This window comes from Lachnellula hyalina (genome assembly GCF_007821495.1).
Source record: "Lachnellula hyalina strain CBS 185.66 chromosome Unknown contig00144, whole genome shotgun sequence".
NCBI classification, from domain to species: Eukaryota; Fungi; Ascomycota; class Leotiomycetes; order Helotiales; family Lachnaceae; genus Lachnellula; species Lachnellula hyalina.
In genome coordinates, this window is record NW_022157258.1 from 28,049 (window position 1) to 47,585 (window position 19,537).

At 48.7% G+C, this 19,537-nt stretch overlaps 2 protein-coding genes across 2 annotated transcripts; one reads left to right on the forward strand and one right to left on the reverse strand.

Moving 5' to 3' along the window:
* Window positions 1-555: 555 nt before the first annotated feature.
* On the reverse strand, window positions 556-1,938 carry LHYA1_G007811 (uncharacterized protein; the record flags this gene model as incomplete). The annotated part of the gene is made up of 3 exons (XM_031152736.1): window positions 556-964; window positions 1,013-1,206; window positions 1,255-1,938. 3 exons carry the CDS (start codon window positions 1,936-1,938, stop codon window positions 556-558), a joined length of 1,287 nt encoding a protein of 428 aa, XP_031002932.1.
* A 395-nt stretch (window positions 1,939-2,333) lies between these two features.
* Eif2b3 (Translation initiation factor eIF-2B subunit gamma) lies at window positions 2,334-4,082 on the forward strand (the record flags this gene model as incomplete). Its single annotated transcript, XM_031152737.1, has 2 exons — window positions 2,334-2,487; window positions 2,653-4,082. The coding sequence occupies 2 exons, from the start codon at window positions 2,334-2,336 to the stop codon at window positions 4,080-4,082; spliced, it is 1,584 nt and encodes a 527-aa protein (XP_031002929.1).
* Window positions 4,083-19,537: the final 15,455 nt, after the last annotated feature.

The following is a 19,537-nucleotide window of genomic DNA, read 5'->3' on the forward strand; positions in this document are numbered from 1 at the left end:
GCATTACCGGAATTACTATACCAAGAATTAGCTGAAGTGATGCTCTTGAATCTAAGAACTTACAAGATGTGATCGACTCAATATGTGCCTGGACACAATACTAGTGAACAACCGGGCGTGTCTATTCCCAGCAAGGGAGTTCTAAAACACTTCGACGTTTCGTCAATTCGGTCATTCCTACGTATCTGGCAAAAAGTAGAAGTGTCTTGTTGATCTGAAGTTAACTGTTAAGAGACCCAAAATACGAGACAGGGTTAGCGTCTGGATGTCTACTGTAAACGTACGAAGTGGGGTTAGTGCAGAAACCAGTAACGAACCAATCAGGCTTTGCAAGCTGGGGAATACCCCACCCCACCCCTTTCTACAAGTCAACGTTGGGATGCGAGAAGGAAAATGAGGCTGACAATTGTAGGAAAGGACGGTGAAGAAAGAATATATTCCAGTCGCGGTGGTTTTCATAGCTCATATATTTAGTTAAATAGCAAATCAAGGAACAATATCATGAAACCCCTAAGTATTCCCCCATAGTAGATTGTAAACAGAAAAACACCCCTTTTAATCCTTCCCCTCCACCCTCCGCACCCAATCATCACCCACCCTCAGTCCCTCCACAACAACTACACCCCTTCCCCTGCCAACCCGCTCCTCCTTCTCCCACCACTTTTGAACTTTCTTCTCCGGCTCCGCTTCACTCTCGCTGTCCGCTAACCCACCACCATGTCCACCCTCTGCACCTACGACCAACACCACATCTTGGCGAAGCCATGATTGCAGATGGGTGATGATCTCGCCGTCAGGACCAGCGAGCGATGATTGCAAGTATACAGTTTCGGGGGCTAGGTGCCGTAGAATGTGCACGTGTCCTGTGGGGGTTGTGAATGGTAGGACCATGGTTTCCTTTTCGACGAGGGAGAGGGCTTGGGAGTAAACTGCGTTGAATGCTGGTGAGCCGGAAGAGGTTGATCTAGTTCTGTTAGTGATAAATCTATAAATGGGAGAAGTTGTAACGCACATTGTTTTCTCATAATCTGCAGGCGGTGATTGTGCTTGTTCGTGTCCAATGTTCGAGAACGAAGAGCTGAGAGAGGCTGGGGCACGAGGGGTTGCCGCATCAAGAGGGTGTTCTTTCAAATCTGGGGCGTAAATTAGGACGAAGAGGCGAGTATTTGAGAAGTCGGTGTTCTGGGGGAGGTAGGAGAGGATTGACTGCGGATGTTAGCATAGCGTAGGAGTACGGAATATAGGAATTCCTACTGCGTGTTCATGGAAGGCATCCTCGTCATCCATGTCATCCAGAGTGGTATCTGCAGACACAACGATAGCCACCGTCTTCCTCTTTCCACTGGCTCGTGCTGAAGGCGCATCTCCAGGCATAATCGTAGATCGGGTATCAACAGCACTAGGCCCAGCACCAGGATCCCGAGATTCTACTTCTTCTGACCAAGTCCTATGATCCTTATATGCATTCCTATCCTCTTCCCGAATGGAAGAAAGCGCACTTCCAACCACAGCCCCGGCAGCCGCAACACCTCCAACAACACTCCTACTCACATTGTCGAACACCTGCTGTGGGCTAGGCGTCCTCCGCAGCGCACCTGACATGCGCGCTACATAACTCTGGGTCTCTTCAGGTCGCGGCTGGCCTACGGTCCCATACGCAACTTCTCCGGGTCGCACATCCGCATATGAGGGAGGTCCAGTACGCACGCTACCGTCGAGATTCCTGCCATAATCAGGGCGATCGTAGGGATTGGGCCCAGGTGGGAAATCGCCATCTTCCTCGTCGTCGTCGCTCCGTTCACTCCATATCCAGGCTGCAATTCCAACCGTTGCAACTGTTACTGTGAGCGCCAGCGGGATCCAGTATGAGTAGGTGCCGCGTCGCGAGGATGAGGAGGTCTGGGTTCTGCGCGAGGTGCGCTCATAGGAGCCCGACATTTAGATTGTGCCACGTTGGGAAAAATATCTGCTTCTTGCAATACTAATATCGTGGGGTATTATTCGTGAGGTTTCAGAGATCATTGCGTGCGCAGTTGCGCATGGAGAAGTTGGAGCGGGGACAGCGAAATGGCGAGGCTGGGTAGTGTGATATTAAATCACTTGTTGACTTCCACTTCCGAGGCTGGGCTGGTTTCCATCGCGACGGCGGGGGCGTGGCGGATGCCAAGGCCATATGGCGGAGCGGAGCGGGATCCCGTGGCTCGCTTGATTGACTAGTCTTGGCTATGACTGACAATGAGATTCATATTTTGACTGACCAATATTAAAATCTTCAAAACTCATCTATAGATTCACCCCAATCCCTGAAAGCTTGTAATTGGTAAAAACCAATCATGTCTTTTCAGGCGATTATCCTATGTGGTCCTGGATCATCATTTCCGACCTTCACAGCCAATCCAGATGAAACCCCAAAGGCTCTTCTCCCCATTGCCAACCGGCCTATGGTATGGTACCCGCTCGAGTTCTGCTATCGGATGGGCGTCACAAGTAAGTATTTATACACAAACCTATCTCCCCATTTAGTTTATACTACATAAACCAACCATTTTGAGCTGGAAATTGCCAATCAAGCTTTTTCTTCCAAGTCACGTTCCAAGTCACGTTGTCACAGGGACATCAGTTTCCAAACCTCAATTGCTAACTTTGTTATAGATATAACTTTAATAACACCACCATCTTCTGCGCCAGCTATTACCATAGCTTTAAATACCAATCCCCATCTCACTGGCCTACCTCTCCCAAAGCCAGATCTCTTAGCGCCGAAAGACCTAGACAACACCACCGGAACGGCAGAAATCTTCCGATTACCAGAAGTACGAGATGTTGTCAAAGGAGACTTCATTATTCTACCGTGTGACTTGGTGTGTGAGCTTGGAGGGGACGCTTTGCTCGAGGCTTGGATGGTCACACAAGCATCTCTTGGCGGCTCAACTCCGAACCAAAATGGGCTGGGACACCCGAAGATGGCTCTAAATGGAGAGAAGGCTGGTCGAAGAGGGGGAATGACCGTCTGTTACGATACGCGGGGTGAAAGTGTTATAAAAGGAGAAGAGACAGACTTCATCGCAATGACACCACTCAAAGCCGGACCAGTACCAGCTCCCAAGTCTTCGGTATTATCACAGCTCTCGAATCTCGTCATGTCGATGCCGACAGATACACTCAAAGATGTCACCGAAAAAGGCGGCAAACTCTCAATCCGCCACAGTCTTTTAGAAGCACATTCACGAGTACGCATGCTAGGCTCGCATCGGGACGCACATATCTACATCTTTCCAGCCTGGGTAATGGACATGATCAATAGCAACAACCACATGGACAGTATCGGCGAAGATGTAATCGGATGGTGGGCAAAGGCAGGCTGGCAAGACGGTCTCGGCGAGAAACTCGGACTAGCTGAAGTTTTCAACAGCTCTTCCAGCCCAGCATCCCACGACGACAATCTCCTCGACTCCCCATCGACACAAGACGAGAGTGCTTTCAGCACCTTAAGCAGTACCTGGACAACGAGTGTACAAAAGCCAGCGGACGTAAAACCAAAACTCATCATACCGCCTATCCTCACATACCAACACCCTACCCCTACAGCCCTGATCCGCCGCGTCGATACCGCACCATTACTGTTATCCGTATCTCTGCAACTCGCAAAACTAGAACCCACCGAGACAGGCGGCACATCCCCACTTACGCACCCCCGCAAAATCGCTTACCCAGCCGGCATCGCCTCGCGCACCACCGTAACGCGCCCCGACTGCCTCCTGGCCGAGAACGTGACGGTTGAAGAGCGCTGCTCGCTGAAAGAATGCGTCGTCGGCGCAGGCTGCCAGATCAAAGCCGGCGCGAAGCTAACGCGCTGCGTGCTGATGGATGGCGTGGTGGTAGGGAATGGGTGTAAGCTGACGGGGTGTGTGGTGGGGAAGAGGGCGGAGCTAGGAGAGGACTGTACGCTGGTTGATTGTGAGGTGCAGGAGAACCTGCTGGTGGAGGCGGGGAGTGAGGAGAAGGGGGCGAAGTTGATGAGTAGTCAGGGCATGGAGGCTACGGAGGAGGAATTGGAGGAGGAGTTTGTCTTAGAGGGGTAATCGGAATCAGAGATCCCGTTCCCATCTCGCTTTTTTCTTGTTTTAGGGTTTATGCAAAGGTTTGGCAGTCGGTGTCTATTGTTAGACGTCTGCATTTTCTTTTTCTTTCTTCATCATCATGTTCTGGAACGTCCTTTGGACCATGTCCACCTCAACTGTCCACCTCAACGCTTCCATGGATCCCTTACTCCCTACATCGCGTGAAGCAATAATATCTGCTCAAGTGAGCACTAGCCCTCAATATTCGCTTACGAGTTGCTCGCGGAAGAGAACCGATAACATGCAGCCGCATAATCGAACATGCAGAATCTCAACGGCCATGGGAACGCTCCTATTGGGCCATATTCATCATCTATACATTTCCCATGTGAAAGAGGCATAAGATTGGCTACCCAAGGAACCTTATTCCACAGAGATTGGGGATCTAGCCGGCCGGAAGACCGGGATCTTTACCTGGTTGCTGGGTCTCGTGCCGTGCGAGTTGGAGTTGGAGAAGTCGAAAGTAGTAAGTACTACGTCCTAATAACGCCCCAGCAATTGTGTATCTACTGTATGACTAAACAGTCGTGTAGTGTCAGCATTTAGCATGTTACATTTTTCTTTATTGAGGTGCAATCTTGACATTCTGACCGAAGCCGCAGTGGCGTACCGGTGGAAAGAAGGAGCAACAAAATCGCGGCAAGCAAGCAACAAAGTGGGGATATGCCACTTTACTGCACCAAGCTCAAAAAGTAGGGCAAAAAGCCCGGATTGCCTTTTCAAGCCTGCATTGTAGTCCCCAGGTGTTGGCTGTGCAGTATCTATCCGCGTCGTTATTGGCATGGGTAAGTGGAGCGCTGGAGCGCTGGAGCCGCGGATGACGCAGACTCATGTGTAGCTAGCTGCATTTATGTTTTGCTGCGAGAATATTGAAGAAATCGATGCACGGGCTTCTAAGTCCGGAATTTGTATCCTTGTTCCCGGGATACCATACGGGACCGTATCTCTGCCGAATCTGATATGTAGATTCGTTCGTCAGATATGCGGATAAGGATATACTCTATATGGTTACCTCCCAGTACCGACACAAGTTTCGAGATGCTGGAAGTCTATCAACATCATTCAATGACATTAGTCTCTTCGCGTAGAAGAGGGAGGTCGGATACAGTAACGCACTATCTACAAAAGGGGTGTGAAACCAAAGCAACAAAATCACCGTGTTAGTCAGTGGAACTGCATCACATCACATCAGACTTTCTTTCTCACCAAGCCAGCTTACTCCATGCTCCTAGGTATCTACAGTGAAGTACAGTACTCCGTATAGGCGTCAATCAATGAATCAATCAATGAATCCTTAAGCCGTTCATGGGATAAAACTCTTTGTGTCAATCAGCTCGTCTACCTAGAAGACACATAAGAATATACCCATCACCTCTATGCTAGCCTTGATGCTATTCATCGTCCTCTCTGTGACCAGCATTGTCCGACAATAAAGTAGACGGGATGAAGTCACGTGTGTGTACTTTTCTTCAGTCGGGGAGCCCACGAACCGAACCGAACCGAGCCGATCGAACTGGCCCCTTTCCTACTGGCCACGCACTCGGGTCAAGATCCGATCCCCGTGCCATTCTCGATCGATCGATCGATTCTCAACTCCATACCATCCATACTGTACTGTACAAGTAAAATACGATGCGATACGACGGTTTGGTATCCACAGAGTACGAGTACGGTATGCATATCTCGTATCAATGGGAATCTAGGCAACATATGCATTGGCGAGGGGATCCGGAAAATCGTTCCGGTAGACATGGTATCAGACTGGACTATTGGAAAGGTATGGAGTATAGGTGAAGTGAAGTGGCATTCCTGGCATTCCTGTGGGCGAGCCGGGCCTGCAGGTGCGGTGCTTCTCATTGCTTCTGAAGAAGTGGGCGGGGGCGGGGGTGGGGTAGGAATGGAACGGAATGGAATGCGGGTTTTTGTAAAAGCTCTTGGACGTATTGGTTTGCATATGGGGAGGGAAGAAGGGAAGGGAAGAGATCGTGGGACGCGCTGCGCTGAGTAAGGCATCTATCTACAATTGTTATAGTAATTTTTAGGTGGGTTTCTCGATTTGGAGTGCCATGTAGGGAGATGTGGATGTGAGGGGCGGATGGATGCAGATGCAGAACAGGATGTTGAGAACAGACTATTATTATGTATTTCCGCTATGGACATCCTTTAAAGCAATATATTGTGAGAAGAGAAACAGAGCAAGAAGCCCAGACGGGGCCAGTAGATATGCAACTCTTCCCACCCCCAGCGTAAAACTGGTCAACCATTACATTAACCGCTACCATAACGTTCGCTATATAACAAGCTTCGCAATATGTCCAGCAAAAACCCTGCTGTCTTTAGAAGGAAAGAAAAGATGGAATTTGTTCGAGGTAATCGGCAATACTAGATATTAACTCCACGCCAGCGTTGTCATACAACGTTGAATGTACCGTCGCACTGCTTCCAGAGCATGTTCCAGTCACGGAATAAAAATATACGGGCCCTTCCAGCTTGGTCGCTGTGTCGTGGCTGTGCAGGTAATGAAGGTGCATTGAATCGACAACTTTTTTGATTGGGATTCGATGGAAGAGTAGAAATGTACAACGCAAGCAAAGCATCGAGGAAGGTTTTGACCACATCGAAACAAAGGCAAGAAGTAGCCTCGCCACTTTAATGACCGCGTTTCTTCCCGTCAGCCCCCATGGCGGTGTCTTCTGCAAGTGAGTGTCAGCATGTGAACGAAGCTTCGTTCGGACCGCAAAAATACATACTCAGGGTGGTTGAGAGAATGTATATTTTCATTCTCTTCCGCGCTGGGTCCGTGTAATGGCGCTGGTGGTTTAGGTCTGTGCCGAGGGCAGTTGTCCTGCTCATGCGCTTCTTGCCATGGTAAAGCGCCACCGTGCTCAGGGCGAAGATTCAAGACCCTATTTTGACAATTGGGATCCTGACATTCGACGAGCTTTGGTGCGGTTAGACAACCGCACTTGTAATATAGGTACTGGTGGACCCAGCACATGGTAATCAAGTTGAGGAGGAGATATTAGTGAAGAGGGGTGATTGATGGTTTGAGGGGAATAGAAAGTAGGATTCAAATTGAGTATGGGTATAATGAATTATTGGAGACCCTTTTCGTTCTTCATATACTCCACCTCAGGACGGTCTTTGGAGACCATCTGCCACTCAGCTTACCATGGTCTTTAAAGAATCGTGTGCGTGATGCCGTACATATGCCCAGAGCATCTACTAAGCAGGCAACGATCAGGGTTACCTTGAAGCTGAAATTGATATCGTGAAGGACAAATAGCATGGCTGATTGGAAACGGCACATCTTTTCCGCAGCATTTAACGTTTATGAGAGCGTGAAGCCATCAACTAAAAGCTACATAAGCTTCATGTGACCTGCTGTCATAATATGAGGATTGAATCACTAAACACTGAAGAAACGGAGAAGAAGCAATAAGAGGAATAGCGCTGGCCGGAAGGTCGCTAGAACTTCCGCGTTAGCTGTAACATCTTTGAAGCAGGCAGGCTTTTGACAGGGGATTGCAGGACGCGTTGATAATCGGGGGAATTTACGCTGAATGGGAACTTTCGAAAGAGGCAGTCAGTCTATTCGATGAGAAAATTGCCACCCCGCAATCAAATGAAAAGCCGGTTCTTCCAATCACAGCCCCAAGACCGACCCAGAACGTTTCCTTGGGTACCGCTAGCCTGCTGTGTACCTTATCAACAAATGCATTGAGATTAAAAACTCAGGTCTCGGAGGCATGCAAGATGCAACTATCCATATACCGGTAGAAAAGGAATGCTGTGTGAACCAAAAACAACACTGCACAGTGCCAAGATTGCCTGGACAGGCAGATCAAAAACCGTGTCTCGGCCTCCTCAAGCTGTTTGTGTCAAATCTTGACTTTAGCCGGCACGAGAGCGAAGCCGAATCGTGTTCTTGGCCGACTTGGCAGAAGCTGGTGTGAAAGGGACGATAGCGGGCCGTTGGTCAAATACATCCGCGAGCAAAAGCAAAAGTAGAGAGGTTCCTTCCCCGGAAGTAGCCCCGCGACATTATAATGCATGCCACTCGCCAAGTGCCAGCATTCCAGAACTGCATGAGATCCGAAGACCGGACGATTAATGAACATATTCGGTTGAGGCATTTCTGCCATCGAACCAGGCGACCGAGATCGTGTCTTCGCCTTCACCATCTTCCCGGCCGGCGAACCGGCGTCTTTCTCGTCCAAATTTCATTCTTAATATGCCTTCTTGTCGGTGGAGTTTTGTGGCTTGAAACAGCCTGCTTGTTTATTGGCCGGCCGATTTTGTCACTTTTCATGAAATCGGACAAGGCAATTAACCGACGATCTGGTACAAGTCGCTTTTTACTGGCCCCGCAAACTGGTCAATGAGATGAGCCATCTCGAGTCCAGGCTTAAGTGCCCGTAACATAATGTAGGACAATTGCAAGCGCGATGTCCCATATCCAGTCATGAAAGGCTATTGACTGGCTAGATAGACGCGATTATCTGCTGGGTTCACTATTTTCCTATCATATTTTGGTTCTTGTTTGGCTTCTGATTCTCATGGGAATGTAAAATATATCTCCGATCTTCAAATGAATATCTATACTCAATCCAGCTGGATGATGATGGTAGCGGCGTATACTCGGAGGTTCTTTGTATTTGTCTCGAGGGTTGACCTGCATGTACGTACAATCAGACATGTTCAACGCTACGTTCTGTAAGTTGCCGTGGTCGCTTTGTTTAATGATTTCAAGTCGACGAGTCGTCTCTATTGTGAGAGAAGTGGAGCAGTTGTTAAAGCTCGTCGGTTTAGCTCATTGCCTTGTAGCAAGTCTCTCCATTCCTGACCAAAGTCCGAAGGTCTTCCGTGAGGAATTTGGGAAGTGGATCTCTAATCCCAGCGCAAATCAGGGCAGAGGACAGCCTCCCCCAAGTTTTCAGGATTAGTCGATCATAGATCGTCGTTTTAGCGTAGCCGCCGAGATCTGGCTTGCATAGAGGCTGATGAAAGCCGCCTCATCGAACTCTAAAGAGTAACGACCGCGTCTGATGGTGAGACCTGAAGGCTTAAAGTTGCCCTGCCATCTTCGAAATTGTATCTCACTGGTGAGGTTTGAACCTCGACTTGTTTCCCCAAGCTGGTGATAGATCTTGTTCCGGCCTGCTCAAAGACTGCCGTCGCCTCTTAGCGCAATGCATTGTGCATTAAGAGCATCGCCCTCCCCAAGGGGTTCATGCAAAACTTCTGCAAGGTACATGTACACATCGTCGACTCCCCGCAATTATTGATCCAAGTCTATTTGGACGCCAGAACAACGATAGAGATCCCTTGCTCTTAAAGATACTCCCGGTGTCTGTTACCAGAAACCAAAAGGTATGATTCTTTGAGGGAGGTGTGAATCGGCCGGAAGATTGACAGTAGTGCTAGAATAGCTTGCTCCGAATCCAGCGGGAAGGAGGGTCCGTCGCGGTTGACCAACATTCCATCGCGATAATTTGTTCAAGTTCGCGACTCACTACGCGACTCAGCTTTGCCCTCGTTACTCAATATTCGAGGTCCCTCATGTAAGCTCTGTCTAGCAAACTCTCATCTAGCTCGGTCAATCGATATCTCAGGTCATCATCGCCCTGGATACTCTTGCTTTCTGTTTTCTTGCTTTCTATTGATAAATGAATGAAGCTGTCTCCCTTTCAATACTCCATAACTTTGTTGAAGCCACCCACTCATTCCAAGTTCTACAGCACAGTCAGTCTTTTCCGGAATCAAGGATCTTATATACGTTCTGAAGCGGCACCCACTGTTTGTTAACCCAGTCCTACACTCTCAATACAGACAAAGCCATGCTGACAAGACTCATCATAGGCTCACCACGCTCATTTACCACAGTAATGGACATCTTTATGGAACAGAAGCCCTCCAACCCAATCAACTTTCATTCAACTGGGCGTTCGCCGTCCGGCTACAATTCCGTTCAATCTTCTTTTTCATCGTCTACCGGATCCTATACATCTGTAGAGGCTGGGACCGCCACTCCGGGATCCAGTTCCCAATCGTCGTCTGCTTCATTGAAGCCAGAAGATGCATATCTTTCTACCTCGTTCTTTAACCCCGATGGTTTCGGGACAGCGACAGGGTACTGTGCAATGTCAGCACTGACCCAAGACATGATGAATGATTTTGAAGCTACACATATTGGACCCAATTACTCGGGGAACACAAAAGTGTTGCAAGACGAGTCAATGATGGACTATAATAATTTCCCCGCCTACACCAGTCCGCTGGTAGACACGTTTGGAACCTGCAATGGATACCAAAGCCGAATGCCATCTTTGGAGCATGGCCTGAGCTCCCCAACATCTGGAGATGGCTCATCTCCCATGTCATCAAACTTTGTGGTGCCGTCGCAGACCTTCATTGAAGGTTACGAACTTCAGTCGCCGATGCGGCCAGGTGCATTGCATTTTGACCTCCATTACGACAATGCAGAAGCGGACTTCGCAGAAGAGTTTTCTTTGGACAACTCGCCTCCTGGCAAGATGTCGTACTTGATGCTACCTGGGCAGGAGCTCAAGTCGTCATCAACGTCTCCAACCCGCCCTGCAATATCCAGGCAGCCAAAGCCTGAGCCGATCATGAGCCCGGTTCTATTACGTGGTGTTGAGTCGGCCGTTGAATCACGAGCAGACACGGACAAACGTGTCAAAAGCCAGGCGGCCCGCCTCCAGAAAAGAAGGCAAAAGAGGGAAGAAAGAGACGTCAAGGACAGCATCTTGTATAACACTTCTTGTCGAGTGGAAAGCAAGCCCCAGAGGCTCTGCCAGTGGCCAAAGTGTTCAGCAAAGTTCAAAAGACAGGAACATCTAAAGCGACATGAAAAAACCCACGCCGGCAATGAATGGTTTCCCTGTCCGTTTTGCCCAATTGAAAAACATAAAATATTCAACAGAACGGATAACCTGAAGGCGCATGTCCTACGCCACACCGAGGAGGGCAAAAAGTCTTCCAGAACTCAGTTTGTCGCGGAAGCGATACCCCTCTATGCAGAGCTGTGTCTGATGAAGGGAAAACCTCGAAAACAACAGGAACCCGATGCTGTGAAGCAGGAACGTCTGCGCCACCCGCAAAGGGTTCCGTTGGATTTAGAAACTTATGTTCCACGGTCATCTCGACATCACCGGTCGTCAACTTCGAGCATGGCAGTGAGCTTGTCTGGTTCAATGTCAAGCTCAACATGAAGCATGATTGCCGTGGTGACAGTTAGAACTTTGGCGCTTGCTTTCCATGATACTTTCCTTGGTCAGATCTGTATTTGACGATTTCAACGGCTGTCGTCGACGGTGGAATTTCGAGTTTGGACAAAAAGATTTCTCAGGTTGCTCTCTCTTTTTGCTTCTCGGCGCTAGCGGAGGCCCGTCCGCACCACTTTTCTTTCTCACTCAAAATCTGTTCTATTACTTGTACTCAAATCAGAAAAGTCATGTTGGGGGGAAACTGAGTGGAGATATTCAGTTATATGAGATATTTCATGGAGAGTGTTTGCTTTGTCTGTATGGTAGCTGGTGGGAGTGTAATATCTTTTTTTAGATTCTTTCGTGGGCACTGTCTTTATATCTTGGAGTAAGAGGTGGGAGGGAATATTCGGAGGCTGGAATGTTTGATTGATTGGACGCTTGCGTTCATTGGATGGTTGTGGAGTTACCTATATTCTTGCCATGTATTTTATAGTGTCCTTGCTTGGACTTTCAGTTGGCATTCATTATTATTATTAGGAAAGACTTACTATCTAAAATATAATTGTCTATGTATGAGATGTTGGAACAAAAGACTTCCACCAGTGAATAATCTGCTACCATCATTGGCATTGACAGCAAACAATCTCCAAGTTTAGCAGGATTAGCTGGTCCAAATCACGTGTAAATTCACTTTCAAATTCCCACAGAAAGGGTCATGTCTTGTTCGATCGAATGAGACATAGGTGATAGAAATAAGTGAGACGCAATCTAATCAAGGCAGACAAAGAACAAGTAGACGGAATGGAAGAAAACGTCGACACACATATATGTGACGAGAAGAAGTTCACGACAAACAGAATCACAACGCACTAATACCGTCCGTACCTGCATAGATGCCATGCCATGCAACGCAACAGCGTATGCGTATGCAAAGAGCATAAACTGCTGGTTCGCAGGATACATCAATATGAAGCAGTACCCCACATGATCTTGCATACAGATCCAGGTGCAGATCTAGATCTAGATCCAGGTCCATATATCTGGGTCAAGATGTATTACGACCCCTTGCTTGATGCAATGTACTTGACCTGCTGACGGATAGACAGACTATCGTGAATGTCTTTGATATCCTAGAATCAGAGAGGACGGGTCTTTCGGTCCCAGGGGGTGGAGCACGGGATGGAGCGATACTTTCCTTGCTGCTCGGGTAGCTGCCTCGACTTCCACGGCTGAATCGTCGGCTTTAAAGCTCGCCCCTTCTTCGCCCCTCTCCTCTTCAACCCCTCGTCAACTCCACGCCCTTCAACTTCGCGTCCCCACCAACAACGATAACCTCATTCCCATCAATTGGGACCTCTGAGCACCAGCTCCCTTCATGAAAACACCACGACAGTAGCGCGAGATACTTGCATCCCACGTCTACTGCCTTGGGAGATCCCGATCGCCAACTGTGTCTGCACGTCAAACACGACGCCCAGTCAAGAGATCGACCATTCAATTCCATCACATCGACACGATCCTGCTTCCTGCTTCCAGCTCTATTTTATTATCAGAGACACAGGATTGTAGTGATAGTACGAGCTACCGTCGATGTCGCATGTAGGTAAGATTCATCCTCCTTCCCACCACGCATGCCTCCAACAAAGCACGATACTGACGGGATATGAAGCATCTCCAGAGGGATGATACTTAAGTGCTAGGTCAAACTTGCATATGCCACCACAGCTCTGTTTCGTGCCTTCGTCCATCGCGATATTGTATCTCGTACAGGTTCCGGGCCGACGAAAACAAGGCTGCAAAACAGTGAAAGTCGATATTGGGAGCTCCTTGCATCTCTCCGAGATCGGTACAACAAACGCCGACAACTCCAACGAAAAGGTCTTCTTGTAAGTACTATCAACCACGAAGACGCAGCTTGAGCCATGCTAACAAACGTAGTAAGCAACAGCAGATGCTGCAGTGCTGCTTGCTGCTTGCGCAATCACAGCTCTGGCGAGGAGACTTCAGCGCCCAAGTAGACTTGCTATTAGCACTAGGTCCACCGCCCAGTCTTCTCTTCCGTCCAAGAGTACCGACTCGCGTCGGATAAGCACGCACGGGTTCTTGCAAGTTGCAATGCACCCACAATTACCAACATGGCAGTCCTCCACACTGGTGCAATGAGGACCGCCGTCTGTATTACCGGACATGTTGCTATCGAGGTTAGCCTTTGGAGACTTCGTGCAGTCGTCCGTCGATTCCCTCCTTGCACTACAATCTCGTCAGCAGCGACTTACTCAGCATCCATCGCTCCGATACTTGCCACTACATCTGCAAACAGATCTCATTTCAAGATTTGGTCGAATCCTCCCAGATTCTCGAAACAGGTGCGCAGATCTGCGGGATAGTATGATTGTTCGCTGCCGTCACTCATAACATACACTTCTACCGCTCATGTTGGTGCTTCGCGTGCTAAGGATGTTTTTCCTCCTAGCACAGTGAACACTTTCGTGAAGAAAAAGGTGTAGGGCAAAGCCTCCCCACCACGACCTTGCTTTTCAATACTACAGTGCCTAGTAGCCCTGTGACGAGAGGGTGAGTCCCCATTCAACTCTCATCAACATCGAGAGTTGATAGGCTTGAAGTGCTACAATCAAGAAACTTCTCCTGCAACAGCTCCAACCACTCCACCACATGCTACACCTCCTAAGCTTCACTCTTCTCAATCGGAATGCTGAGCGTTAACACAACGCCAAGGTTTTGTGCGCTGCAACATTTACACAACAATCGTGGAGCCGCATTCTAACCAACAAAAAGGCTACCTTGGCGTTCAACCCGTGGCAAAGGTCAAAGAAAACCCATTGTCGAGGATTGCGCGCTCGAGATGTGGGCCTTGGTCAAAGTCCTTCTGGAGACCGACCTAAGAGTGACCCTGTCTAAGTGGACTGCTGATGAAGGTATCGGCTCTGGTGCTCTTCCCTTGCCTCATGAAGAATCATACCACTTGATCGTCCTACGACTACGACGCCATCAGAAAAGTTCAAGAAATACACGGGCATTAATAAAGTCATTCTTGATACGGCCCTCGCCAGGACCCTTTCAAAGCGTATCGCTGAAGAGATCGGCTCTGGTAGACGTCGTCGCCCAACTGTCCCACGATTACGAGATCGTAGCACGAGACACGACAATATTCAGCGCAGGTACAATACGATCGATCATGGATGTTAGCATCACTAAACAGGGTTCTATCGGCGATGTTTGGCATAAATTTGCCTCGGGGCTCCGAAAGCAAATATCCAGATCCTAATCAACGCTATTAGGAAGATAGAAAAAACGAAGATGAAAGCATCTGAGTACAACGATGCAGGGTAGTACGCTGATGGAGATGATGGAAACGATTATGACGGCGCGGGTGAATACGCTCCTACTTCCCAAAGCTTTCATCGCTACGGGCTATCAAGCCACCGTCAAGGGCGAAGCAGATTACTACAAGAAAGAGCAACGTCGAAAGAACAAGATTAGAAATGTTTACCTCGATGAAGTCCCAACAAGAGATACAAGAAAGCTATCTGCTGTGGGAATCAAGTACAAGTATGGGTCTTCCAAGGTCTAGGAGCAGCAGCTCTGCTGCTCTTGGAGCTTTATGAGAAGATGTAATTAACAAGAGCGTTACGCGAACGGGCCCATATTCATCATGCGACGACGATTACCCTGATGAGACGCGGCAGTTCACTTATTAGTCGACCAGCCCTTGATTCTCCTCCCAGCGTACAAGATGATAAGGAAGGATTAAATGGATCTCGACACTCCTCTACATCTAGAGCAAATACACCCGATGAATGGTGGAACCACTAGGTCACGAACGAGGTAACTCGCCGGGCAGCATCCGCAGCATTTGTGATTGAATCTACTCATGCAACAATGTTTGGATAAATGGACGGTATCAATCAAGCAAGCTATCTGCCGTAGGAATCAAGTACAAGACGGGTATTGCACCCCTCGGAGGATGTGTCTGGACCGTGCTTTCAAAGCGAATTACGAAGAAGCGCAATTCAATCCGGTCGAGCATGACCCTCCTCAACAAATGGGTGGTTTTAGTCGAGCAAGGCAGAACTGCTGTAGGAATCAAGTACAAGCAAGTATGGATATTGCACCCTTCGGTCGAGCCTGGTGTCGCCCGGCTTTTTGGTCCCGAACGAGCTTTCCACATACGCTCGTGCATTCCACGTCCTCGGTGAGAAAGTTTTGGAGGCTCAGCAGTGGCGACCAAAAGGTCAAGTGGTGGTACTTGGGATGATTGGGTTCAGAGATCCTGGGTTGTTTGGATGTTGTATGAAATATGTGTCGATAAATTCCAAGAATGACTCGAAAATAACCATTTCCAAAAAATGCCACAACTAAGAACCTAGCGTCTCCGACTGACACTGACAACAATCGTAACCATCTGTTCTTGTTTTCCCCATGCCCCTTTCATCTTTTCCTCGTCCCTAAACTTTACTGAAATCCGAACACTGTGTGCGATATTTTGGGTCGTAAATGAGAAGTTTCTCAAGATTCTTACCTCAGCCGGCGCGTGACGATGCAAAAGCAGCGTGCGTTACAGCACTCACCTCATTGGTGCTCTTCCCTGGAATGACGACTCGTACATATCTCGTGATGGCGCAGCAACGACATTTCTCTTTCTCTCCATCTCATTTCTCTATAGGACTTGACTTCTTTGCTGCCCTCTTCGTTGTTCTTCATCCCCTGCTGTCCGGATACAGTGGAGATTTATGATGGTTGTGACGTCGAAACCTTGACCGGAAAGAGACAAGGCAGCGGGAACTATTTTGGTGGCGGGCTGCGTAGCCGCACGCGCTTCTAACGACGTTTCTTTTCTTTTGCGTGGATTTGTTGTATATGTATATGTATAGGTATGTTTGTTGAAGATTAAACCCTTTTTTGAAAAGGAGGGTTGTGGTGAAGAGATACTGTTGGCGGGGAAGTAATTGTTTCTGGTATGTGTCGCTGCGTTTTCCTTTTCATGTCGATAGAAACGATGAGCTTTCATCTTCTGTTCGGTGTTCATCTTCTGCGCAGTTGACTGCAATGCTCTTTCGACGAACCCTCGTCAGCTCAATCTAGTGACAGCCACGGGCTCCACCTTTCACATGTTCGTAGTGCTTAAAGATTGACCTCCGCTTATGGTGTCTCTTATTCGCGTGGTTCATCGCAGATATCTGGAAAGAAGTTAGCTGTTGATCACTTGATGAAGAGATGCTAACCTGTTCTCATATAGTATCAACATTGCCCTACTTTTCTGAAGTCCTTCTATCGTCAAGGCCGCTAGTTGTCGGTATTTCTGAACCTGTATATGACCCATCTATACGCCGATCTCCCTCTTCTGCAATCGCATCATGAGGAGCAGTAGCAGGAGAAGCTGCAAGATCCAATCTCGAAACCAGAAGTTCAAGCTCAGAGGTCGTGTCCGCAGTGTCTGAGTATCCAGAACAGATCGAGTGTCTGAAGATCCGCACGCAGGCAAACAGACGCTGTCGTCTTTCGTGATTTTGGGCTTTTACGAAGTCTTGTGGTTGTTTTGAAGTTCGACAAGCCGTTGATTGTAGCAGGAGGGGAGTCTTTGTCCTATTGACTTGGTGGTGGGAGGGTCTTGTTCCGCCGGCCGGAGTTGGGGGCGGATTAAGCGACCGCTCCATCTACCACAGGGGCACGCGAGCAGACAAACCCACACAGATATATTTACTTAAATCTCTTCGTCCCTTCCTCAGCGTTCTCCACAGTCCACATCGATCTTGTCTCTCATAGCGCACGGCGACACCTCAAGCACAGAAGACATCGCGAGCACAGAAGACATCGCAAGAACCGTAGCAGCATTCTGGCCTCATACTTGCCGTTCTTTATCACTCGACGGATTCTTGTATTTTCTCGGCCTCTAGAGGAGTTGGCCATCTACCTGGTGTACACGTACAGCTAGCTACCTTACCCACCTTCACACTCCCCATCGACCACTGGTCGCTCAATTTCTACAGAGTAAGCCTTGGTCGTCCTGACTGGTTTCACGAGGCTATCGCTATCCACCTACCCACCTGCACCTGTCTGTACACCCCTGAGTAGCGCGAACCCTGGAATACATACCCTCCAGCTACCCACCCTCGTACTCATCACCGAGAACTAGCAGCACCTACACCTCCACAGTTGCTAGGCAGATATAATATTTGGGTCACAGATTGCTTCTACGAGGTATCAACATCTAGCTACCCATATTTGTACTACCAAATCGCAGTGGCTCCTCCTCACAGTACGGAGATTTGATCTTTGGGTTACTGCCTGGTTGCATGGTACTGCCATAGTCCCACTACCTAACATCGTACTCGCCACCAACGACTGGTGGCTGCTGTTCCATACAGTAGGAAGACTTAATAACAAAGAAGACGCACCTCGAAGCGGAAGTGAGCACCTGTGCACTTCAATCTTTCTTGAATTTGTGGGCAGAATCTGCCAGTTCAGACAAGGAGTCAAGCTATCACATCGTAGCATTGATCTGACGACAATTCGAGCACTATACAGCTACTGTGCACAGGACTACCCTAGTCTCATTGCTAGTCCAACTACCAAACATCGTACTCGCCACCAACCACTGTCTCTCTCCTCAGAGGAAGTTACCCAGCGTCGTAGCCTACAGGTACATTCGCTACCATGTCTCTCCCTCCAACCTATGAGGAAGCGACCAACGACAACATCGTGGCAATCATGGCGCCATATCTGGAAAAATATCTAGATGGGACTTCCCTTGCAGCGACATGCCGCCTGTCGAAGGAGTGGCGAGATGAGATGAGTCTAAGGTTGTGGCGCGACCCGCTCAGAATCATCTCGCGGACGGCAACACCTTTCGGTAAGCTCAAATGCCCCTATTTATACCCACCTACTAACAGCTTTGAGCCCGATCTGTGCAGTTTCTGGAAAGCATTATCCCGCAGATCGGCAACGAGAACAAGTCGTACACCCTTGACACGGTCTTGACATTGACCTTCGGACCCCTTCTAGCCCTTCGAAACCAATCTCATCTGCAAGCAGAATGGAGATACCATGAGAACCTCCTAACCACTCAGCTGGCATTCAGGTCTACTCAGTACTTCCCGAACCTTCGGTTCATTATAGTCTCTGGATTGAAAGTGGAAGCAGATAGCTCTCCATTTTGGGGCCGTAACGACAATGGTCCACGACCTGTCCAAATATTATTGCTCGATTTGTTTGAGTTACGGGAACTTCGCACTTCTGATGTTGCCTCATCCGGCACCTTTGTGCCACTCATGTTTCTTGATTTATCAGGAACTACCGCTGGCCCAGAGTTCACCCGCCAGTACTCAGGTGGTTTGTTTCCGAATCTTCGGATTCTCAAACTCAGAAATATGAATCTAACAAACAGCATGCTTCCTGGCGCCGTTTTGCAGACTGAGTTCCGTCTTTGGAGCTTGGATCTTGCCTTTAACAACTTGACTGACCGGGCCGTGGACCTGATCATAGATGGTTGCTTTCTCGACTTACCGCCTCAAGCCCCACAACTTCATCATTTAGCTCCTCTGAACTCAGGGGTCGAGTTGGTGGAGGCAGTGCCCCGCTATACGGAACTGCCAGCAGAACAGAACAACTTCCGAGCTGACGACAACCTTCCGCTTCGGCCGGACCATGAAATGGAGTTTAACATGTACATGCAACGCCATGCGCTCTTGACCCAGCACATACAACCAATTCTCGATATCAACGACGACATATTGTGTAGTACGGGCCTGACACAGCTATACATCAGGAATAACAAACTGACCGCAAGTGGCATCTATCGACTCCTCCGCAGAGGGCGCCGTCTGCAAGTCCTCGACGCTGGTTCGGTCATTTGCTCCAGTATCGAACTAGGAGGTGCTTACCCAAATACGAGGTACTTCATGCAGCCAGATAGCGTGCACCCAATCTTCCACAGATACGGCAACCGCCTAGAAGTCCTCCGAATCCACCACTCTCTGGTGACTTACTGCCCGACGATCATGTCATCGTCTGAACAACCAAACGGCTACTCTTTCGAGTATCTCTACAAATCCGAGGCTGTGTTTGGAGCGGCACACAAGAGGAGTTGGGGCGCCTTTGTACCATCGGATAATCACCGAATTAGGGACTTGACATTGACGAGCATCCCGTGGAGGTCCTACGGCA